Below are 25,919 nucleotides of genomic sequence, written 5' to 3'. Positions count from 1 at the left end.
AATAATTTTATTAGATGTTAAACACAAGTAAAATGTGGTTTTAAAGTCTAAGGTCAATTTTTCTTTAGGAGAAAAAGTTATAAAAAAGCCAGAAAAGTAATTTTTGAGTTTTAGATGAAAATGAAAGGTTAAATTAAGGACTTAAATACAAAGTCTACAAAAGTTATATAACCTCTTGAAGAGTTAAGGAGGTTATTTTAATCAATTGCTTCAAGGAAAACTAATGGAATATTCTGGATCTAAGTCATCTAAATGCCCTGAAAGGCAGTAAGTTCAAATTCAGATATGAACTATCAATTTACCAAGGATTTCATATAAATATATTTCTGAAGCAAGAGACAGCATGAGGAGATTTATTCTTGATTCATTTTATGTTTGACTTGGTGGCATGAATTATTTCTAAAAATCCAAACTTTGAAGAGATTGCTATGAGCTCTGGATTTCTGAAAGATGTTTGAGAACAGTGTCACATTATCAATTCCAAATTCTCATCAGAATGATGATAAGCTAATAGAGTCACAAAGTTTTATAAATGTATTCTTGCTTGTCACTGAAGAGAAATCCCTATACTAGGTAAGGAAATTACCTGCACGATAAACAGGAGCTTCAGGAATAAAATAGGTTTTGTCAGAAACTACTGATAATCAGTAATAATCATCACTAGCAAAACCACTCCAGCTTTGTGTTTGTTTATGTTTTCCTTTTTGAACTGATAAGCCAGTTCACAAACAGTACTTCTCCACCTTGTTAATTTTCACTACACCCTTGTGAGGTATATATTTATTAATGCTAACCTAAAGTATTAACATTAACAAGTTGAACCATGTTTATAAATATTCATTTAGGGAGAACTTCAAACGAAAGCTCCTCCTGGGTAGACGTTTAAACCTGTGAAGAGCAGGTTAGAAGGGGATGAGCAAGTGCACAGCAGATGCTCAAATCCGTTAGTTGCTCGAATCAAAATGAGAAAAATAATATATTCGGCAGTGAACAAAGTGAATGACTTAATTAAATTCTAGTTACATGTAAAGACATTTCTGGCTTTCTGTCAGGCTAATTAAACTTGTTATTGAATTGATATAGGAAATGTTGTTGAGGTCGCGATATAAAGCCTCAAATGAGAAATTTCTATGAGAATTTGTTAAGAAAAGATCCCCTTCTTTGAAGGAGCGGGGGAGATTAGAGTTCATTAATGTTTTTATTTCTTTTGTTTGCTTTAACCAGTAGGAGTGCAGAGAATTATTTATTTCAATAACGATAATTAGGAGACTTTACAGTCATCTACCCTTGCTTAACCAGTTATTATGAAATGTTTTCTCCCTGGGCCTATATTTACTTATTTAGATATTTGTTTTTATTGAGCATATATCTTATAAAGCAAATCAAATAAATTACCTTTAGAAAGAGGTGTAGATTAAATATATTAATAAAATAAAATAATTATATGAATATATATTTGCTATTTTTTAATTTAGTGATATGATGGGTGCCAAATGAATAAAAACATAACTTTGAAAGACATTAAATTTGTTTTATACTTCCTTAATTTTTCCACACACCAAGCATACATTTTATTTTTGCAACATCACTATGTAAAAGGTGCGAACTCACTATCTTATCACCACTTTCTGCAAATGCCAGGACCTGTGATGACACTATCAGCTTTTGATAATAATCATAGTCATCTTCGTCTTGCCCCAAATTCACTTAGAAAATTTAGATTTCTAAGACCTAACCATATGTAATTTAATAAATAAAATTATAAGTGTAAAGTTTATTAAAAGAGAAAATATGATAAGAAAGAATAATTACATGCTAACACTGCTATAAATCCCAAAATTCTAGATCTAAAAAGAAGCCCGATATTTCTTAAACTCTTATACTTCCATAAGGAAAATTAAGTGGCATATTAACTAAATTTGGTCAATGAGAATAAATGCAGAACATTGTGATTACATGCTTATCTTTGCTCTAACACTTATTTTTGTTACATCATATAGGTGTTAATAAATTCATTATAAAATGGTGGTTGATGAAGCAAGCATATACTACGGATTTTTAAAAGATTGAACTTAATATAGTTTGGAAGAGAAATCAAAAATCAAATTGGATATACCATAAAAGAAATGCAATACATATTTATATTAGAATAGAAAAAAACAGGTACTACTAGAGTTAAATTAGAGGTAACATCTATAAAATGGATTTACTTTTAATAACATAACAACTCATATTTTTGTTATAAGGATGAGTTAGTATATTGAAAACAGAGCATGGCCTACCACAGAAGCATTCAGTGATCATAAGATATTAATGTGAGCTTGAGATCTTAAGAACATATTAAAAAAAAAAATCTTCCACTAATCTGATTTAACAATAATGATACCCTACCTGCCTCCAGAACTTATTTGGTGCCATCTGATATGTACTTCTAGCATCTATATTTTAGTCTCTATAACATTATGGTCATTGAAAAGTAGCTGAGTCTATCCTTGGCTGGGGGAACAGAAAATCAAGATGCTATTAGTGGAAAGCTAGAATATTTTAAAATATATTTCTGGCTAATAAGAGGACAAAGAAGCTAGCATTAAAGGAGTTTCACTAGCACTAGCCAAATTATGGCAATTTATAAATGTATATGAATATGTTCAATCTGCAAAACATCATGTGATTTTAATAATAGTAACAATCAGAAAGTTTTCTTAAAATATATATATATATACATATATACATGTATATGTAATTTTATACAAAGGAAAGATGACTCTGATAGGATATATTTAAATTTTATTATCTTTCATAAATATGGTATTGTTAGCATACAGATAACTTGATTCTTCAGTTAAATATGAATCTATTATAAAATATAAATTGGTACTTTTTATATGAATATGATTAGGGGAGACTCATACTATGTGTATTTAACACTCTCCAATAAGTTCTAGAATCACATCATTTCAAGCAAAGATGTCATATTCTAAAAGGAAAAAGCCTATGTAAAAGCTGAATATTTTAAAATGTCATATTAAATATAATACAATAAAATTTAAATATAACAAAATATAACAAAAATAAAATATAAGCAAAAATTAAATATAACAAAAATAAAATTTAACTATAAAAGAGATACAGTTTGCTCTCACATTTGAAAGGGCCAACCAAAATTCAGTTAGTTGATAACTCATCGGGTGTGGGCAGGTGGGAGTGGGGAGGAGGGGATGGATATATTCACATCTACTGGGTGCAGTGTGCACTGTCTAGGGATAAACACGCCTCCAGCTCTGACTCAGGTGGGGCAAAGGCAATATATGTGACCTAAACATTTGTATCACCGTAAAATGCTGAAATTTAAAAAAACTTGACTTTTTATTGGGTAATATGGTCCTCCTTTTCTATTTGATTTTAGAAGATCATGATAGCACTGGCATTGTGTAAAGAAAACATATTTGATAAGGTTATTGTACACTGTATGATAACATTTATGTATAAAAGGTAAAAATACTTATGTAAAAATTATTATAAACTGAGTAAAACATAAAAGTATGTCTCAAGGATAAGTATAGAGTTCATAAGTACTGTATTAGTGAAAAGAGTTTTACAATCATTTTGATAATTTATAAACTCGTCTAACTTTAACATTTTACAACATTTACCAGACACATGCATTAGGTTTCAATATTTAATAAATGTTTAGCAAAATTTTAGTAAATATGTTTTAATAATTATCTAAACTTACTAAATATATTACTTTTGAAATATCAGTTGGGCAATGAATTTTTAAATTTCTAGAAAAATAGTGGCTGATGGATATAAAAGATTAATGATTTCAGCTTTAAAATGTATAAAAGGTAATGAGTATCTCTCCATAAAATTACTTCTGACATTAAACATTCTACCAACAAAAAATAATGGCTTTATTCTATATATATCTATGAGCCTGGACACAAGAAAATCAGGATGTAAAAGAGTATTGCCACTGTATCACTTTACCTTTGTACCCTTTCGCTTTCTTTCAAAATCTCCTTTTCTTTTTTCTACTCAACTTCCTATCTCAGGTTCTCCCCTTAATCTCCAAACTACCCTGTTTTCCAGAATCCTATGGCACCCACACTCCCACTCAAAGATAATAGAAAACAGGTTGATCAAGTCTTCATCTTTTTTCTCTACCACCCATATTTGCATTTATTTCCAAAGATACCCTGGAAAAAAGGAAGAGCTAAACCTAAGGAACTTAATTCTTTTTTATGTCATGAGTCTAAATATAATGCCAGCTAGTTGAGGAAGGGATTTCAAGGCAGGAGTGGTCTTCCCTATGTAAGTAATTGGCTGTCTGCTTCAACCAGGCACCTATAGGTTCTTTTTTTATTATTGTTATTTTTTATTTCAGAAAATTATAGGGGTGCAAACATTTTGGTTACACGTTATGACTTTGCCACATCCCAACCATTATTTGAGATGTGTTCTTTCCCCGCTTACAACGCTCACTCCGTCCATTAGTTGTGAGTTTACCCACCTCCAACTCCCCTACCCCCAAAGAATATTACTACTGTGTGAGCACCTTAGTGTTGAGTCAGTGCCAGTTTGATGGTGAGTACATGTGGTGTATATTCTTCCATTCTTGTGATACCTCACTTTGGAGGTGCTTAAGCATATCAAACTTACTGCCTGAGTTAGGTGGGGAGCATGGGGTGGGGGGGCAGGTTGGGGGGAAGGGTTATAAGATGCTACCTTGAATACTTATATATGTCTATCCATAATGTTCAAGTTAAAAATAGGCAAATATTGTTCTAAACCAAATTGATCACAGCTTCATGCTGTATAAGGAAGATACATAAAATAGATAATTCTTCCTACGCCTGGTTATTGAACCTGGTCATTGACACCATGCTGGTGTCAAAGTGCTCAGGCCAGGTAAGGGTGAATATGCCTGGTCTTCTCAGGAAGCCTAGGAAGGCACAGGATATGGACATCTAAACTAGATTTCTGCTTAAGTGCATGCAGATAAAAATCTTGGCATAATTTGCTACTACTGAAGGAAACTCAAATGATATATTGGCTACTGCTAATTGGTACTTGTGTCAGATAATATAGACCAAAAGGTATAAGGCACAAATATTTGTAAGACATGTTCTCTCGATTTGCTGTATCTGTTTTTTTTTTTTTTTTTTTTTTTTTGAGACAGAGTCTCGCTTTGTTGCCCAGGCTAGAGTGAGTGCCGTGGCGTCCTAGCTCACAGCAACCTCAAACTCCTGGGCTCGAGTGATCCTTCTGCCTCAGCCTCCCGGGTAGCTGGGACTACAGGCATGCGCCACCATGCCCGGCTAATTTTTTATATATATATCAGTTGGCCAATTAATTTCTTTCTATTTATAGTAGAGACGGGGTCTCGCTCTTGCTCAGGCTGGTTTTGAACTCCTGACCTTGAGCAATCCGCCCGCCTCGGCCTCCCAAGAGCTAGGATTACAGGCGTGAGCCACAGCGCCCGGCCACTGTATCTGTTTTGAAAAGACTGCTCAATTGAATAGAGGAGTGATTATAAGAGTTATTTATTTTGTTTATTAGGTTACTTTGTTAATATGCACACTGAAAGTATTAGGTTCTGTGATACACCACAAAATATTTTCTAAAACAAAAAAAAGTGTATTTAGGCTGATATCTTGATATTTTTGGCATATGTAAATGTACCTATCTGAACTTAGCCAAATCTACTTTAAAAGATGATATTTAGATTTTGCCAGGACCTAGCTAAGTGTTCTCCAAACTGTATTATTTATCATTTTTTTATTCTTTCTTTTCTATTTCAGACTTCTTTATTAAATAGGGTGTCTGAATTTTGGGTTAATTAGAAAAGATATGTGAGAAAGATTATATAGAGAAAAATCAATAGTTACATTCTTCAAGGTATAATTTTAACTTAAAAAATCATTTTATCATCACTTATGTAGCCAATACAATTATATCTGAATTACTAATATAAAGACTCATAGTCCTCCATTCTATTTTTTAAAGCTTATAAACCTCAAGAATTTAAATTCAAGTAGGATTACTTACTACGAAATAATATTAAAAGTTTTCACCTGGTAGCCTATTTTCAATTCTATATAAGCTCTCATATGTAAAATATTTTCAAGAGTTTTTAAGAAATTAATACATTTAGTTAATCAGATATATGATCTAATTTAGAAAATGTTTATATTTGTATATGTGTTTATATGCACATACAGTATCTTTAATACAAAAATTGGGACATGCGAAAGCTATAATCAGAATCTTAAATACTAGCATGTGAGAGGCATTTATTTGGTTACCTACCTATAAGCAGAATTTTTCAAATATATTCTATCATATATTCTGAAGAATCCATAAGAAATAGTTACTATAATAGGCAGTAGAAAATTAAAAGCTGATAAGTAAATATTTTAAAAAGCAGACAGAGAAACTCAGATTTCAAAAAGGTATTTGAATTTTAAAACTTTATCTCATTTCATGAGTAGGTCTTAATCTCCTAGAGCAGTATATCAGGTTTGTTTTGAAGACAGAAAATATTTTAGGGGATTTCAAATATCCCACGAAGAAATGCACTATTTGCATAGTTCAATCCTTACCATGGTTTTATCACATTTTAAAATTTGAGATCTTAAGCTTTTGCTCAACTAAAATTTAAAAATACATACTGTGTATACACACTATATACATATAAACAGAAAAATCATATTCTTTACTCACAGGCAAACTGAAGTGTGGCTTCTCTACTAAGAATACTTCCAAAAGTGTTAGTTGCTAAACACTGATAATGACCAGAATCCTTTGCTTCACTTGGATTGCTTATAATGAAGGTTCCGTCTATCAAACTGTAGCGATAATCACTTTCCAAATCTATTTCTGTTCCATTTCGAAGCCATCTTAGGAAAAATCAGAAGAAAAATATGTAAAAATTACTTGAGACATTATAATACTCCCTGGGAATGTCAGAATATCATTGATGGAAATTTTTTAAGGCTTAAGTAAAATGATTAGTGAATTTCTACCTGTAACTGGGGACTGGGTTGCCACGAACTTCACAATTCAGTGCTACCTTCTTTTCATCAGAATCAGTTGGAAAAATGATATCATCTGGTTCTTGCACAAACACTGGCCCATAGTCCACACTTTCTGTAAGGACCAGAACAAATGTACTTTAAAATTCCTCAAAATAGAAAGACCTTTTGTTCTTCTTCCCCACTTTATCTTTATTCGAAATTATTGCTCTCTCCTCGTAATTAACAGGTACATTTCCAAAAGAAAGTATAGCTAGAAAATTACATTATTTTAGTAAATTATAGAGCCTAAATAAAATTTTTTAATGGACTAATAGTGCTTTTTAAGGTATGATATATGTAACAAAATATAAACATCTCAAACATTGCTGGACATTTTTTGATATATATCAGTTTTCATCTTCTAAAGCAGATGAAGGAAAACAATATTAAGCACAAACATTATTTTAAAATCCTAACAGTTTGTAAAATTCATAGAATGTTAAAAAGAGCATACAATAAAGAAAAGTGATGAATTACTATTGTGTTACTACTTGGAAGCTACTGATATGAAAATGTTGGTCTTCTTGCATTCTTCATATATTTTTTCTTTACTCATTCATTCAAATACTAGTTATTTAGTGCTAAGCAAGCTTGGGTATAAGGAAAAAATGATGTAATGCAAATAAACACATTTTTATGGAATAAGTGAGACAGATCCTCAAAAACAGTGAATTAAAATGTCAAAACTTTCTACAATTAAATATCCCATCAGTAGCTAAATATAGTGAATAAGAAAATCAGAAAATATAAGGCATGAAGCTCTGGGGTGGGAGGGGGAGGGGCGGGAAGTTGGAAGAATGTAACTTGGTGCCTACATATGCCACATACTAGATTCTATTTCATTGAGTTAGTTAATACTCAGAGAAATTCTAAGATAAAGGGAAATTGACATTAATGAAAATTTCATAGAAAAAGTGGGAATAAAAATGGATCTCAAATGTCAACTTCAACTTGCATTTTAGAGTAAGTCTGCTGGAGAAATGATGAATAAATGTACTGGTGAGAGTATAAGTCAGTCATGTTAGCCTGCAGTTATGTAAAAATTTAGAGCATAATGTCCATATCTAAGATATATAGTATCCTGAATTGTGAATTTGGGAAAAAATAAAACTTTTTGCTTTGTTATTATTAATCATGAATTTGATTAAATGATAGCCTTAGATCAAAATTTCTCAACCTCAGCACCACTGATGTTTTGGGTCAGATCCTCTTTGTTGTGGGGAGTTGTCCTGTGCATTGTAAGATGTTTAGCAGCATCCCTGGCCTCTTCTCACTAGATTCCAATAGCACCTCTCCAATGTGTGGTAATCAAAAATGTCTCCAGTCATTGTTAAATGTCCCCTGGAGTCAGAACGACCCTTCTTGAAAACTACTGCTTTAGATAAATGAAGAGAGAAGATTTCAGGAAAAATATATCTCCAATATCTGTACTAAGTGATTAGAAGTTTATATTCTCAGTGATTAAAATATTAGGAAAAATATAAGAATGGGTGTTCTAGGTAACCTGAGATTAAAAAAAAATTACTGAAAAAGATGTATACCCCATATTTAGAAGGAGTTCAGTATAAATTGATTTGCTTTCTTTAAACATGTTATATGTCCCTTTGTTTGAGCAAAGAAAAAAAGTATATATAGTATTGTAAATCAAATAAAAATTTTGCAGACACAATGGATATGTATTGACAAGTGTTTTCTTTGAGTCCTAGATAACCCTAGTTGAAATTTTCTTAAGCTGCAACAAAATATTACATACGAATGACTAAAATGTGTTTCTCTATACCACATCATATTGCTGCCACTTGAAACTTACAAGGAAAATAAAAATAAATAATATGGTAATTAACTAGAGAAAATTATTGTCAGCATATTGTATTTGTTGTTGCACTATAATGAATTTACAAAAATTTGGAAAAGCTTTTAAAACTTGATCAAACTCTAATAATGAAACTGCATAATCAAGCTGTTAAAAAAACTTTCTGATCTGTAGACATTAAAATAATGACCAATTAAATATTATACATAACTATATTGTATACAATTAACATGAAATAAGTATATATTGTATTTTTACATAGTAGAAACCTCTTGAACTTTGGTGTTGGACAGACTTGGGTGAAAATTCTAGAACTATCATTTTCTAACCTTAGGCCAATATTTTCTCTGATCATCTGCGGATAATAGTGCCTGCCTTACAGTAGTATTATGAACATCAGTTGGCATTAATATTTGTAAATACCTTGTATGTTACAAACACTTGATAAATTATGATTAATAATAACTAAGATTTACTTCTGGTATAATTACTATATGCCAGACATTATGCTGAATAATTTTTATTCAATATATCTTATAACTCACACAACTATTGGAAAAAATCTTTCCTCTTATTTTATAAATGACAAAACTAAATTTATATTTATATAGCAAATAAATGGCAAACCTAGGCTACAAATCTAGAAATCTAGAACTGTTGGAATTTAGAACCTGATTACTACTATCTCCTCCTCCTTCTTAATTATTATTATTATACTTATGCTGTAACATTTATAAAGTACTTTCATATTTTTATATTATTATTATCTAATTTTCTGAGCTCAGCATTATAATTATTTTTAAATGAAAGAGGAAAACTCTAATATTCTGAGAGGAAATCTCTGCAAAATTAGCCACATAGTAAATAGTAGATTTCAACTAAGTTTTTCTGGTTCCAAATCTTATGTTCTGAAAATTGTTAAAACAGGATAAGAGAAATAAAGGGTTGTCATGCTGAGAAAAACCAGAGGGGTAAGATTTGCTAAGTTACAGTCTAAATAATAAGGGACCAGTCTGAACAATATGCATTCTGTTATGACTGCCCATAATTTATAAGGCATCTCTTTGCTGTTCATTGTCAGTTCCCAAGGCATCTTAGCACTATTCAGTGACGACTTCATTCTACTTGTTGCTGCTGAGCCAATGTCTCTTCCCAAACAAATAGAAATGTGAAAAAAGTAGTTAAAATGCCAAGTTAAGAAATTCCTATTTGCCAATGTAGAGCTTACTAGTCCCCAGTAAAGAGTAATCAGTGATGATTCTATTTCTAAAGAGATTAGTTTTTACAGCTCCATACCCAGAAGGTATTATTATTATGATTATGATTATTATTGGTTCATTCAGATCGATTTTTGATTCATTCTTGTGTTATCTACTCTTTATAATGATGAATTATTTAAAACTGTATTCTTATATTTTGCACTCTGTAGCTTGATGGAATGTGTAACTTATGAAGATAAATTTCAAAAGCTATATGATATTAAATCATCACAAATATCTTGATAACCAATAACTCAAACACTTTCTTGAACCAAGTAGAAAGCTTTGAGACATTTGTGGAACAGGCAGATACCAACACACAATGTTAATTTCTCATAGGAGCAATGTTTTTGAGTGTGTTTTTTCTTTATCAGACTTTTTATTAACAAACTGATAGATATCTGTAGTTGGTTGAACTTACAATTTTAGTGGTTATTGTCTGTGAAATGTCAGATTCGTATCTCAAGAGGATCATTTTCTTTCAGAAGAGGATTGTTTCAATTTAGAAATGATTTGTTGATTCTTTGTACAAAGGATGATGGGTGATGTAATGGACATTGAAAACTAAGAAGAGGGGAGGGTAGGAAGTGGATAAGAGAGAAAAAAATCACCTGTGGAGTACAACGTACACTATTCTGGTGATGAGTACACTGAAAGCTCTGACTTCAGCCTGATACAATTCATCCATGTGACAAAAACACTTGTACCCCCCTAAATTTTTGGAAATGAAAACATAAATTAACACTTCCACTCCTTTGCCCCCAAGTTTACCCCCTAAATTTTCTTAATTTTGTTTGTTAATCAGAGTTCACAGACTTTCTTATTCCTAGTTCTTATTATTACAGGATTAAACACTTATTATCTGTCTCCTCAGCATGATTTTTCATTTCTAAGTTCCTTGTTTTTTACCAAGAAAAGCTCTTGTGTGCTATATTCCTCGTATGCTGTTAAGAATATCTGTTTTGTATTTATAATTGGAAAACTTATAACTTATCTGGGTATCAAATTAGGCATTTACTATTAATTTCACTGATGCCTTTGAATATATTCTTCCACTCCCTGATAACATTGAACATTACCATCATGAAGTCTGATGCCAGCCTGACTTTCCTTATTTTTAAGTGATTCGATGCTCACACGGAATTTTATTTCTGGATGTCCACAGAACTCTTTACTCATCATTCAATTTCAAGAATTTTGGTGGCTATGTCTTCGTGTTAGCCTGTATACTTTTTATTTTCTGGGACTCATTTGGCCTTTTTAACTTTCAGGTTCAAGACTTTGTTTTTCAGGAAGATTTGTTTTTCATTTGTTCTATTCTCTTTATACCAATTAAGCATATCTTTTGCGCGCGCGCGCGCGCGTGTGTGTGTGTGTGTGTGTGTGTGTGTGTGTATGTGTGTGTGTGCCTGTGTGTGTGTGTGTGTGTGTGTGTGACAGAGTCTCACTCTGTTGCCTGGGCTAGAGTGCCGTGGTATCAGCTTAGCTCACAGCAACCTCAAACTCCTGGGCTCAGGCAATCCTTCTGCTTCAGCCTCCTGAGTAGCTGGGACTACAGACATGTGCCACCATGCCTGGCTAATTTTTTTCCATATATTTTTAGTCGGCCAATTAATTTCTCTCTACTTTTAGTAGAGACTGGGCCTTGCTCTTGCTGAGGCTGGTTTCGAACTCCTGACGTTGAGCGATCCACCCGACTCGGCCTCTCAGAGTGCTAGGATTACAGGCATGAGCCAACACATCCGGCCGGCCAGTTTTGCTTTTTTTTTTTTTTTTTTTTTTTTAAGTTTTCTCTATAATGCCTATAATGGCTTTTATATCTTTATTCTTTTCCTATTTGATTTTTTTGAGATGGATTGCTACGTTTCTATCTTTTCAGTTGCAACTATATTGCTACTAATGATGATTTCATGTCTTTAATGGCTTTATTTTTCTCTCACATTCGTTTCCTGAGCTCCGATACATATTTCTTATTGTCTCTGTTATCTTGTCATATCTACTTCGATTTCATGTGTTGCTTATTTAACATGTTCTTATCAATGTTATTGTCTGTAATACCTGATTTGATGTGATGTTATTTGTCTTCATGAATCCTATTTCCTATTTGGTTATTTGGGAGAGCTGTGTGGTTCATAGAGAAAAGTCCTTAAGTCAGAATTCTGATTATAACCTACTGATTTCTGAATCTCTTGCCTCTCTCCTGCCTCATCTTCAGTTGTACTCTCGATCAAAAACTTAGATTGAAAAATAAAAAAGAAATATGGCTTGTCAGAGTGGTTTGTATTTCAGTGCCTCCTTTTACATGTCCCGAAATATCTTCAGTCATTTGTCCACTTCTGCACTGCCTTCTTCGACCAACTGATGATCTTATATTTATTAAAGAATAATTGGATACACATTTCTTTTCAAGACTGTACTACTTACTTTTAGGGAAATTGATATTTGCCTTGAAGTCTGAGGACAAAGGCACTTTTTGGCTATGTCTTTCCTCACTCTAAGTCTGACAGTTTGAAGAAGGTACAAATGAAGGTAACATTTTCATGTCAGTTTTTCACTCTCTTTGTTTGTTTTCAATGTATTTCAAAATAATGATGTATAGTAAAAATGCCCTCTCTACCATCTTTAGACTGATTAATTGGTTAAAAATTTTTCCAAAGCCATTTGGGGTAGTTTTAAAAATATGTCCACAAATTCTTTGATAGCCCTTCCTTGAAGGAGTTGAACTTAATTTCATTCCTCTTGAGTGTTGGCTAGAATTAATGACATATTTCCAACTAAACACAAAAGTTATGGTATATCACTTCTGATACTAGGTTATCAAATTAATCCAGTGTCTGTCTATGAAGTACTCTCTTTAGTCACTCTCTCAGGAGAAAGACAGCTGCCATATTCTGAGGACACATTTTTAGGTGTGGAGAGGATCACATGGTGAGTAACTAAAATATAGAGCTTGGCCAACGCTCAGCAAGAAACTAAGGACAATGAACAATCACTGAGTGTGTTTTAAGTGGCGCCTCCCTCAATAGAGCCTTCAAATGAGAATGGAGCTACAATTAACATGTTGACTACAACTTCATGAAAGATCTTGAGCCAGAACCACCCAGCTAAGCTACTCTCAGATTCCGACCCACAGAGACTATGAGAAAATATGTGTTGGTTGTTTGATGTTGCTAAGTAGTGAAGCTATTTTTTACATAGAAATAGATAACTAATATTAAAATATTTTTTCTCTCCCTATATTATTTGTAAAAAAATGTATTTTTAAAAAACCTTAGCTATAAAATCTATGTACTTCCTAGAAGAAATAAAAAAGTATCATTTATAAAAGTGAAAAACTAAAAATACTTGATTTGTGTTTCATTTTATGCTATCATGGAGCATAAATTAGAATTTAGAATTAGAAGAACAATCTTCCCTCTGCTTCAGGTATACTTTCCAAAAAATCACTGTGGGATATTTATGGAGTCTTAGCTTGGTCACATCTAATAATAGTGAAGTCACTATAGATTATTGTTTCATTGTTCGAATTGTCTTAAAATAAAGTTCATCTTTAAATAAGTTTGAGTACTAGATGAGGGCAGCCTTTTACCCAATTCTACTCCATAAGAAATATATTTTACTCAAGATTTTCTGATAATTAAACTTATTTGGATGTAAGTAACAACTGTATAGAAATTGCTATTAAGGTTTGAATATGAGGGCTCTACTAAGAATATCTTAAGTTCTACTAATAAAATAGTATGGGAAGTGAATAATCAACTTAATCAAAATGACTTTTTTTTATTTCCAATTTTAACTGACTAAAACAAAGCAAATTTTTTATTTTTCCTGTTACACATGTATATTGAATAGTGGTGAAGTCTGGGCTTTTAGTGTATCCATAACCTGAAGAGTTTATATTGTACTCCATAGGTAATATTTTATCCCTCATCCCTTTCACCAACCCTCCTTTTGAGTCTCCAGTGTCTTCTATATATCTCTGTGTGTCCTAGTATAACCATAGTTTAGCTCCCCCTTATAAGTAAGGACATATGGCATTTAATTTTCTGTCTCTGAGTTACCTAGGATAATGGCTTCCAGTTCCCTCCTTGTTCCTACAAAAGATATTAGTTTATTCTTTCTCAAGAATGAGAAGTACTCCATGGTTTATGTGTATATATACATATGTGTATGTGTGTGTGTGTGTGTGTGTGTGTACACACGTCATGTTTTCTTTATCTAATTATCAATTGATGGTCACTTAGGTTGATTCCATATCTTTGTAATTGTGAATAGTGCTGTGATAAACTTACTAGTGTTGACATCTTTTGATATAATAATTTCTTTCTCTTTGGGTATATACTCAGCAATGGGATTGCAGGATCAAATGATAGATCTACTTTTAGTTCAATGAGAAATCTCCACATTGATCTCCATAAAGGTTGTACTAATTTACATTCCCACCAACAGTGTATGAGTGTTCCCTTTTTGCCATATCCCTGCCAACATTTATTGTTTTTTGACTTTTTGGTAAAGGCCATTCTAATTGAAGTAAGATGGTATCTCATTATGGTTTTCATTTGCATTTCTCTGATGATTAGTGATGTGGAGCATTTTTCCATATGTTTGTTGGACATCTGTATATTTTCTTTTGAAAAATATCTGTTAATTTACTCACTTTTTAATGGGGTTCTTTGTTTTCTTCTTGCTGCGTTGAGTTCCTTTGTAGATTCTGGATATTAGTCCTTGTGGCATAGTTTGTGAATATTTTGTCCCATTCTATAGGTTGTCTATTTATTCTTTTGATTATTTCTTTTGCTGTGCAGAAGCTGTTTAGTTTAAGTCCCGTTTGTCTATTTTTGTTTTTGTTGCATTTGCTTTGGGGGGCTTAGTGTCTGTTTCTATATAACCAAGGAAACTGCCAGTGAACAATTTTAACCATAATTAATCAATAAATTAAAAAGCGTATCTTAAAAGCCTACTTTACACATGATGTCAAAGTGATCAGTTACAGTGAAACTTTTATGTCATCATTAACGCAAAGTTATTTATATATATATATATATATATATATATATATATATATATATATATATTATGTGTTACAAAGATCAGCTAGATGCTCACTAATCTCATTGCCTTTTCCTGGGAATGCTGGAAAACTTTCTCAGCCTTGTTATGTTTGACATGGGGCCATGTGACTTGGTTCTGTACTGAAATGATGTATATAAGAACCAGGACTAGCCACAAAACAATTGTGCACAATAATTTATCCTTTCTTCATTTGTTAACTAACTGAAGGGTAAAGGAGCAGAAGATACCAATGAGATCTCAACAGACATAATTTCACAACTCTGCACATGGAAAGTACGTCATTGACTAACCAAGAAGAATGTGATGTGAATACAAAAGAAATGTGTTATCGTATTAAGAAATAGTTTGTTACAGCATCCAGAATTTCTTATCTTGACTAATGTTGCATTGAAGCAAAATCATGTTTAAACAATTAAAGAAAGTATAATTTGATTAGAAAACAATGTTCACTGAACCACATGTCATCATTAGATTACAGGGTCTTGCTTGTATTCATCTTCCTAGTTCAGGCCTCTTGATGGATTACAACTTAGCTAACGTATATTTCCAGGCATGGGGCCTAAGACAGGTGGTGTTTAACCAGTCAACTTCATATTTAGCTTTACCAGTTATAGTGCTCCAGATTTTAAAATTACCTTTCTACATAATCCTTGAGCTCTAATAATTCTTCAGATGGCCATATTCTGAAAATTGATTTCATCTTATATCTCTATTCTTAAATCCTATTGTTAACTCTTCTAGAAGGTCCAGTGTTATTATTTAGATATTTATATTATACGGATGCTATGTTTCTGGCTTTGTATTTTCATGTGATTGATTCTCACTATAGACTCATATAATTAAGAATCTGACATCATTTTTTCTCTTTGATCACTGATAGCTTTCAAGGTCCACCAGTCACCTTTTCCCTTTTGCTTCACATTTGGACAAACAAATAAACCAGGTACTTTCTGCCTTGACTCTAGTAGGGAAGTACACAGCACACAAGCCCTGGGCCACACAGGAATGCTCACTCCAGTCTCACCCCACAGCAAAAATAAAACTCAAAGCCACTCATTTCTTTCTTCACCCAAGCCATTTTTTAAAGCTAGATATACTGCTCTTCTCAGAAAGCCTCATGATATGAATAATTAATCTTTTCATACCCTTTTGGCACATGGGTGGCATCATCAATTTATGTATCTGAAACAATTTTGGGTAGTGCTGGTATTCACCTTGCCCTTCTCAGGGTAAACACATAGCAAGATTAGAGCTCAATCATTGGTAGAGAACAGAGTCTTTGAAAGGGGTTTGCATCTATGGAGGCAATGGGTCTTTGAACAGTTAATTAAAACATGAATGGTAGACATACAAGAAGGGAAGCTTCTAAATAACTCTGGATAGCTTTCTCTTAGCTTTATGTCAGGGAAACAAGATATGCTGTCAGATACTCTAAATTGTTGAGGCAAGATGGCTTTGACTATGGAGGCAAGCAAAGGGCTACCTTTGGAGGCAATCACACAGAGTAGCATGAATCAGAGATGTTTAAATTAAACTTGTAGAAAAAGATGGCAGAATAGAAGTAGCCCACTCTGAAGTAAAAAAGTATAAATTACAGGCAGACACCTACATATGGATAGCTCTTCTCAGAAGGAACATTGCAAAATTACAAAAAAAGCAACAGGAGACACTCAGTGTGAAAAAAATAGATGATGGGGTGATACATTTGACAAGATCAGGGGAGGCATCTACACATGGGGAAGAATAGGAGGATAGAGCACTGGAATGCCACATTCACCCTGCAGGCTCTGTGGCCGACTTGTGAGAGGGCTCCCTCCACCTCCATAGGCCTCTGCCTGGACAGACTAGGGACCTGCCTGGAGTCTGTCTAGAGTCATTGCACTGGACAACAGGCGCGGTGGGGATCTAGTGGCAGCCGATCCTAGGTTTCTGAAGCTGAAGCTCTCCTGTGCTCTTGGGTGCACAGCAACAAGTTGGCACAGGACTCAGTTTTGTGGGTGGCCTTCACATTACCCCCATTGGGCTGGGGAAGAAGAGGACAAAGTAGAGGCTCCTCTGAGCAGTACCCTGTGACTGGAAGTCAAGCACCCCTCCCCTACAGCACAACAGGATCTGATCACAGGAGTTGACTGGGGCACTGTAAGCTTCAACCTGGGAGGCTTTGGGTGACTACTTCTGTGGCTCTTGGGGAGAAAGCTTCATGGTCCTTTGGCCACTGAAACCAAATTCCACCTGTGTGACTTGGCATTTGTGCAGTCCCTAAGCCTATGGAACAGTCCACCACCTGCTCAGCCCTAAATCTTCCCTACAGGTCAGATCAGACCACTGCACACATAGTCCTGCTTATGGCTCTGAGGCCCTGCTCAGAAGCTCTGCTTCTGGCTGCTTCCTAATCCCAGTTCTGAGGCAGTCACACTGGAGGCTAAGGCCCTGTCCCTATACATCCAGAGTTCCCACCAGACATGGGACACACCCTAAGATTACAGTGCTGCACCTGTGACCCCGGTCCCCCACACCCCTGAGCCTCCACCACTATGTGGAACTGTGTCATCACTCTGCCAGGGACCCCCATCCTTGAGCCATCAGTACACGGGGACTTGATTAGAGCAAATACCCACAGTCCAGGAACCCATGACCATTGCCTAGATAGCCTCACCCTGATGCCACTGTCACCTCTGTGGGGAGACCCTGGGCAGAGCCATACCCACAATATCAGCCATTATGGAAAGAGTCTCATCCAGCTCCCACATCAAACTTCCTACAACTATCTGGTGAACAACTCAACACCCAACACAAAGATCAACCATCACAGGTTTGAACAGTGGCAATCATAGGTGAATAGGACAAATCAGAACAGTTGCATTATGGGCTTGTAGTGCACACATCCCTCCCCTGCAGCATCAACATTCCAGAGTAGGAAAAAAGTGCCATTTAGAGGCCTATCCCTCTTCTAATTAAGCAGGATAGTTACCAGCAAAGAACAGGTGCCCTGCAAACCTATTAGCCCTGAGTTGAGCAAAAAGGTTCAAATGAGGAGAAACCAGAAAAGGAACCCTGGCAATATGAAAGAACAAAGGAATTTGACACCCCCAAGGGATCACAATGGAGGTATAGTAGTGAACTCCAACCACAAGGAAATTCCTGAAATGGCAGAAATAAAATTCAGAATATGGATGGCAAATAATATGAATGGAATTGAAGAGAAAGTTGAAAACCAACAGGAAGAAGCCCGAAAATAAATTCAGGAAATTAATGAAAACGTCAATAAAGAGCTAGACAATGTAAGAAAGGATATAATAGAACTTAAAAAAAATGAAAGAGTCATTTAGGGAATTTCAAAACACAGTAGAAAGCTTCAGCAAGAGATTAAACCAAGGAGAAGAAAGAATCTTGGAGAATGAAGACAAGGCTGTCAAGGTGACCCAGTCATTTAAAGGAGTAGAGAAGAGGAAAAAAAGGTGGAACAATCACTTAGAGAGATATGGGACTATGTGAAGCAAACTAACATATGAATTATAGGTATCCATGAGGGAGAAGAAGAAAGAGCTAACACATGGAAATTGATTTGAGGGAATTATTAAGAAAAATTTCCCTGATATTACCAGAGATCCAGACATCCACACAAATGCAAGATGATCTACAAACTCCAGGAAGATTCATAGCAAATAGGACATCTCTAAGACCCACAGTAATCAACCTGGACAAAGTCAAATAAAGGAGAAAATTGTACTAAAAAAACCCGAAACAAATAAATAAACTAAATTGTATTATAAATCATAAAATTATATATATATATATATATATAATATTGATTTCTCTTTTGTCCCTTTTGTTATCTCTGAAGCTAAGTAACAACCCCAGCCATGCTAGTCTCAGTGTGTTCAAAACAACAATATGGAATGGAGAAAAAAGTGCTGCACATCTATCTAGTGATCCTTCAAATTTTTTAATAACAAATATGTTATATTCTGGTTTTGTGATTGTTAAATGGAATTAATGAAGATTCTAATTACTTATGTGCAAATTTTTAATTAGTAAAAGGACAAATAAAAGGGAAATAATTACTAACTCATTTTTAAATTTCTTCCCCTTATTGATAGGCTACCCAGATACTAAATTCCTTCTTGCCAAGATAACTTAAGCATCAACTAATCTGAGACTTCTACCGCCAGGTTCCCTAGAGAAGCCTTACTTCTTGGTATTGGATCACTATATTTTCAATTCTTTTAGTGGATCATGACCTGACATTGTCATGTGTCCCTAGATTCTAAATCTTCCTTTCAAACTAAAATCCTCTTTTAAACAACTATTTTTGTGCCTGTTTTTCTCAAGAATTACATCTAATGCCAGGCTCCAATCCTCTTTGCCAGCTGGTTACCTGTAATTAATGGCCTGCCTAGCTTACTCATGCAATATAACCTAAGTGGATCAATAAAATAATCTAGAAGAAATATCAGTTTATCTTGCCTCATAGAATTAGAAGAAATGCTATTTTAATGACTGTTAGTATTAAGGTATTTTATGTGATTATTTCAAGAAATTTTTAAATGTTTAATTAGAAATTACATCTTATGAGGACATTCACAGTTACAATACGAGAAAAACTTCTCACACCATGTGAGCATCTTAGATAAATTCTTAAAGAAAATGTCCAAATTTTCCTTTAACTTTAAATTGTCTTGTAACATTAAAATTAAATTTCAATGTTACAATGAAATGAAAAAGTTAAACAAGTATAAGCTGCCATTATAAAACTTTCAAGCATTCCTAAGAATTGAAGAGTTTTATTTATTAAAAAGCACATTGTGGGCCGGGCGTGGTGGCTCACGCCTGTAATCCTAGCACTCTGGGAGGCTGAGGCTGGCGGATTGCTTGAGGTCAGGAGTTCAAAACCAGCCTGAGCAAGAGCCAGACCCCATCTCTACTATAAATAGAAAGAAATTAATTGGCCAACTAATATATATATAGAAAAAATTAGCTGGGTGTGGTGGCGCATGCCTGTAGTCCCAGCCACTCAGGAGGCTGAGGTAGTAGGATTGCTTGAGCCCAGGAGTTTGAGGTTGCTGTGAGCTAGGCTGATGCCACAGCACTCACTCTAGCCTGGGCAACAAAGCGAGACTCTGTCTCAAAAACAATAAATAAATAAATAAATAAATAAATAAATAAATAAATAAATAAAATTAAAAAAAAAAGCATTGTGATGAATGTTTCATGAGTAGTATGGAATTATGTTGTACACACAATATAAATTAAGTGAAAATCTAATAGATGTTTTGTCATTTTCTGGGGTAGCTATAAAAGAGAGGTCAGATGTCAGATGACACAGAAGTGTTATCACTTATGAGAATGATCAAAGTATATCAACCCCATGTAACATTTGTAGGATGACAAATTAAGAGGCCATTTTGTCAACAGAGAAAGGGCATTTCTCTTTTCTCCTTTTAATTTATAAGCCAAAATACAAGGTGTAGTTCAAAAATATTCAGGAAAATATTCTATCACGGTGTAGAATTTCAACCTAAATTCCAATTCAAGAACCAAAAAGAGATCCTAAAGAAGATATTTCCTTATTTAACAATATTTGTTAAGCTTCTTGTAAGCTTAACAAGCTTACTGAAAGTAGATAAAGAGGAGACTATGAAATGGTCTTTGCTCAAATAGCATAGAGTAAAATTAGAGAAAGAATCATATTAATATAAAATAATAATAGTGGTTCCAAAAATTAAGACTACAAAGAATAATATCATAAAGCTTCCATGAATGGTCATGAAATTGAAAGATTTTTATTAGAATATGGGCTTGGCTGGGTGTAGTGGCTCACATCTATACTTTGGGAAATTGTTTGAGGCCAGGAGTTTGAAAACAACCTGAGCAACATAGTGAGACTCAGTTTCTACAAAAAGCTTTTTTAAATTAGTTGGGTGTGGTCACATATGACTGTAGTCTCAGCTACTTGAGAGGCTATAGCAGGAGAATTGTTTGAGCCCAGGAGTTTGAGATTGCAGTGAGCTATGATGATGCCACTGCACTCCAGCGCAGGCAACAAGAGCGAAATCCTATCTCTAAATAAGTAAATAGATAAATTATTATATAAATAAAATATAAAATATGTTTTTTCTAAATAAACTGGGGAAAATGGCATGACCTGTTTTATATAGGAGTGTATCATGTAAGTGCAGTATCTTTTTGTGGCTCCCAGAGAGAATTCTTATTTTCATAAAAGATCATTTGTGTCTCCAAAACAATTTATTAGCAAAGGGTATTTTGAGGAAACAACAGAAAATTGCCAACACTGAGGTTTCTTTGAGCCATGATGTCATTGCCCATGTGTGTCAAGTCAAATCTGCAAATAAATCATGTTAATTATAAAATTTAGCCAGAAGTACTGAGGACAAGAAGTAATATATTTGTAGGTACAGGAATCTTCCAAGTGTCATAAACTAGTGCTAAAACCTTTAAAAACCTGAGTAGACTCAGAGGGCTATATAAAGTACAGATTGTGTTTTTCATTGAGGGAATTAAAGCTATCTGAAAAAAAATGTGCTTAGCCTTAGAAGGAAACAATTTGCTTCAGCTATATCTAAAGACCACCATTTTTCACCCAAGGTAGCATGTGTAGTCTCTGAATCTCAGGAACATGCTCCTCCTAGTAAAAGTATGAACTTTTTAGTTTGAATTGCTCGTAATACAGACTGTGTCTCTGCAAAGGAGATATAACAACATAACTTAGCCTAACTATCTCATCACAAAGAGAAAAATGAAATGCAACCTACACTTAATTAAGTTTACTCCTTACTAAAACTAGAACAGCAATAAAAAGAGATGAAGTCAAAGATATATTTATTGACTGTTCATTTATAGAGGGAGGAACAGGCATAGTGTCAATGATCATTAATAATCCTTACCTACATCCAAATAATGTACACATTCTGCAAGTGTCTAAGGCACTAACTCATAAGGGCTTTCAATTATCTTATATTATCTTTAGAAGTTTTAATTTAAACCTTAGTCAATTTTTAAAATAACTAAAATGCCATTTCTTGTATTAAAACAACTATTTTAGGATAATTTTTACAAGTCCAGTGTTTTCTTAAAATCACATAATACCTCTTAGGTCTGTGGAACAGTTGCATTGATACAATTCAAAAGACTCAAAGCCATTATTCAAAATAATATCAGGTTGAAAGCAGAATAATTACTGAGGACTTCTCTAGTTGCTTTAATTAGAGTACTCATGAGCAGTACTCTCTCTTAAAGAGACTACTCCATTTCAGTTCTACCCTTTAGGAGTCTGGCTCAGAAATTTTTCCTTATTCACTGTCCCTGTTTTCTTACCTCAGTCAAGTGTCAATGACTGACTGCAGTGCCTTTCTTGACTATTCTCAACCATAGAGCCATAGTCTGAACCTGAGAAAGAACAAGGTAAGGCATTCAAATTCTGTATGGACCTGTCTACAATACTCACAACCAAGGTTTCATTGTTATATAAAGCAGGCACTCTGGATACAGTCTCTTTTTTGTACTTCCTGTATGTGGCTATATCTATAGCAGATTATCAGATCAAGCTATAGACAAACACTCAAAAGAAAGCAAATTAGAACATGCATTTCCACTGTTCTAGATCACTGAAAATTTTGATGCTTATTTAATTTTATTACCTGAGAATATCTGCAAAGGAATAAGGATAATTGAAATATAACTGAAAGCTACCTTATTTTTTGGCAAATGGCACTTTTAAACATCAAAATATCATCACCAAATTTTCTCTAAATGGAAATGGCTTTTATGCTAACATGATCCAACTACTATAAGAAAAGATTAATTGCAATCATGCACTTTGGCATTTGCTAATCCTGAACGGAAAGAAAATGTAGCTGGTACAGATATGTGCCATGGTGGAATTTTTTTTTATGATAGATTACATCATAAATAGGATTTGTCATTGTCCAAGTAGAATACTACAATCAAATTTAATACTGTTTACTAAATTACATAAACATGATCACTGAAGATAAAGAAGATTTTAAATTATATAAATTCTATTGTGTATAGTAAAATAATATATGTAAGATTCTTTTCTTTCAATTTTCCATATATCTTACTTGAAATTGGATAAAAGTTTCTATGATTATTCATATATGAATAAAAATCATCCTATATTTGTTGATACTTGGCTATGGCCTATTTAATAAAATAGCATAAGGTACATAAGGTACTTGCTGTTATTTGAATGTCTTCCACCCCAAAGCCCATGTTGAAAAATAACCATTGTAACAGTATTAAAAGTTGGGGCCTTTCAGAGGTGATTAGGCCATTATCACAGAAGTGGGTTCATCTGCTCTTTCTCTCTCTCTCTCTCTCTCTCTCTCTCTCTCTCTCTCTCTCTCTCTCTCTCTCTCTTTCTCTCTTGGTCCTTCCACCTTTGCCACAGATGATGCAGCAAGAAGGTCCTTGAAAAATGCTGGAACTTCACTTTGCTATTGGACTTCCCAGCCTCTAGAACTGTGAGCCAATAAATTTCTGTTTATTGTAAATTACCCAGTCTGTTGTATTTATAGAAGCACAAAATGGATGAAGACAGAACTCCATCATTAACTTAGAAGATTTCTTTATACGGAATAAAGGTTCACAAGAAAGCTTTTTTTTCCACAAACATTTCTTAAAATCAACTATTCATGTTACTGATTTGAATTATATATGAATTCTGTAGGCCACTGAACCATAATCATTGTACATATCTGACTATTTATTGAAATGTTAATGATGTTGTGTCTTTTTTCAAATAGAAAGCACAATACATACAAATGTATCATACAGTCATAATGACATTTATCAAAAAGGTTTCCAAATATTTTTAAAGCTTTAGAGATTAAGACAACAATAACTGTCTTGAGATCAGGCAACATGCAGCTTGCACACAGTAGAGTGGTGGCCAGTATCTCTTATAGAAGGATAAAAAAAAATTAGTCCTTCTAATTTATTAAATCTTACTGATAATGCTTTATATTTACTGTAATAATTCTATTCTAAACATGTTATCAGCTCATCAAAGAAAAATAGGCAAAAAGCTGCATAAATCACAAACAGAGAAAGTATTTTGAGTATTGCTACCATTATAATGTAGGGAGGTGGGTAAAACAGTATAAAAGGGCCATTCAAGCTATTTTTAGTGCACATTCCTTCATAAACCTATAGAAATATTTGTTGAAATGTTGGAAACAAAGCTATTTGTAAGTTATTATAGATAAATATGTTGTCTCTATGAAAATTTTTCTGTGCTGACACAGACCTAATAAGAATATATGATATTACCATATACTGCTCATGTTTCTTTTGGAATTTACTCTAACAATTTACTATAATCTTTTAAATTTTACCTGTTTAATTTCATCCCACATGTTTGGAATTCTATAGTAGATTCAGGCTATTGCTGATACAATGTCAAAAACAGCTTAGAGAAAATACAAGACAATTAACCAATAAAAAATTTAAAAAGAACCAATAAAGACTACTTTGACCAAATAAAGCTATATAGAGACACTCTAGTATTATATAGGCAGATATAATATTATCTTCTCTGTATCCCTGTTGCTACTGCTTTCCTTCAGACAATTATCAGCTTTTCCCTTTATTCACGTGATAGCATCCTGCTGACCCTTGTAATGTTCCTCTTGCTATTGAAGTGATTTTGCTATTACTATTATTATTGTTATTATTAATAGTATTATTCTTTATATGTAGATGCTCAGAGGTCTTTCAAGAAATTTCTGATAAAAAGATTCCATTACTACTTAACAGAGACTTACTGTTAACTAAGATAAAATTTCTAGAGTCCTTAATAAGAAGTATAAGTCCATTAATAATTTCATTGTAGTCATTCACACTTTGCTACAAGCATAATATATAATGCACAGTTTTTTAAACACAGGAGCATTCTGTCTTGCCCCCTTGCCTTTGAACATACTATTTCTTTTATCTGGAATGGACTTTTACACATACAATATATTTTAGACCCAGTATTACTTCCCCAGTGGAGCTTTCCTTGATCATACAACATAAGTTAGATTTAATAGCCTTCTTCTATGCTTCTACATAATCTTGTACATGCTTCTGTCATGATAATTATAATAAGAGATTGTGTGCCTTTTGTATGTGTGTCTCTTTCAAAACTGTGAGCACATTAGGCTACAGGTACATTAAAACGTATGAACTTGGGAGTCGAAAGCAGGCAGACACGGCTCCCTGACTGTGAACTAAATTAAGATGTTCCCAGGCTCAGTGACTGAATCTCAATATCCCCAACAGTACTATGGGACAGGTGACTTAAAATGCCATTATAAGAACTGGCTCTTATCTGGAGGGAAGAGGACCAGGTGGCAGTGACTACAAATTGGTTATAGCTAAAACGTAAGCACAGAGGGAGAGAGGATAAAATAAAGTAAGTAAAAATCCTTCTATTCCATGTGTACCTGCAAAGAAAACCAAAAATTCCAACATAGGTAATGCTGCAAGAAAAATAAAAGTCAATAATAGGAGCAATAATTCATTCTAGATAAAATACATCTTAAAATCCTGCCTAACTTAAGACTTTAAAGAAATGTACTTAGAATACTCAAATTTATACATGAAAGAATGAATTTCCTTAATATGAATAAGCAATTATAAAACACAAAAAGGTTAGAAATAAAGCAAGAA

General features: G+C 33.6%; 1 protein-coding gene across 2 annotated transcripts in view; it reads right to left on the bottom strand.

Moving 5' to 3' along the window:
* CNTN5 (contactin 5) overlaps positions 1-25,919 on the bottom strand; it is a 1,190,057-nt gene that overhangs the window by 443,503 nt on the left and 720,635 nt on the right. For both annotated transcript variants that reach the window (XM_076002462.1, XM_076002463.1), the window contains exons 5-6: positions 7,029-7,152; positions 6,727-6,902 (exon numbers count right to left, since the gene is read on the bottom strand). In XM_076002462.1, coding sequence (XP_075858577.1) covers positions 6,727-6,902; positions 7,029-7,152 — 300 coding nt within the window. The remainder of the gene's footprint in view (positions 1-6,726; positions 6,903-7,028; positions 7,153-25,919) is intronic.

Source organism: Microcebus murinus, chromosome 4, assembly GCF_040939455.1.
Source record: "Microcebus murinus isolate Inina chromosome 4, M.murinus_Inina_mat1.0, whole genome shotgun sequence".
In the NCBI taxonomy this organism is placed as follows: domain Eukaryota; kingdom Metazoa; phylum Chordata; class Mammalia; order Primates; family Cheirogaleidae; genus Microcebus; species Microcebus murinus.
This window is presented reverse-complemented; position numbering and strand designations above follow the sequence as displayed.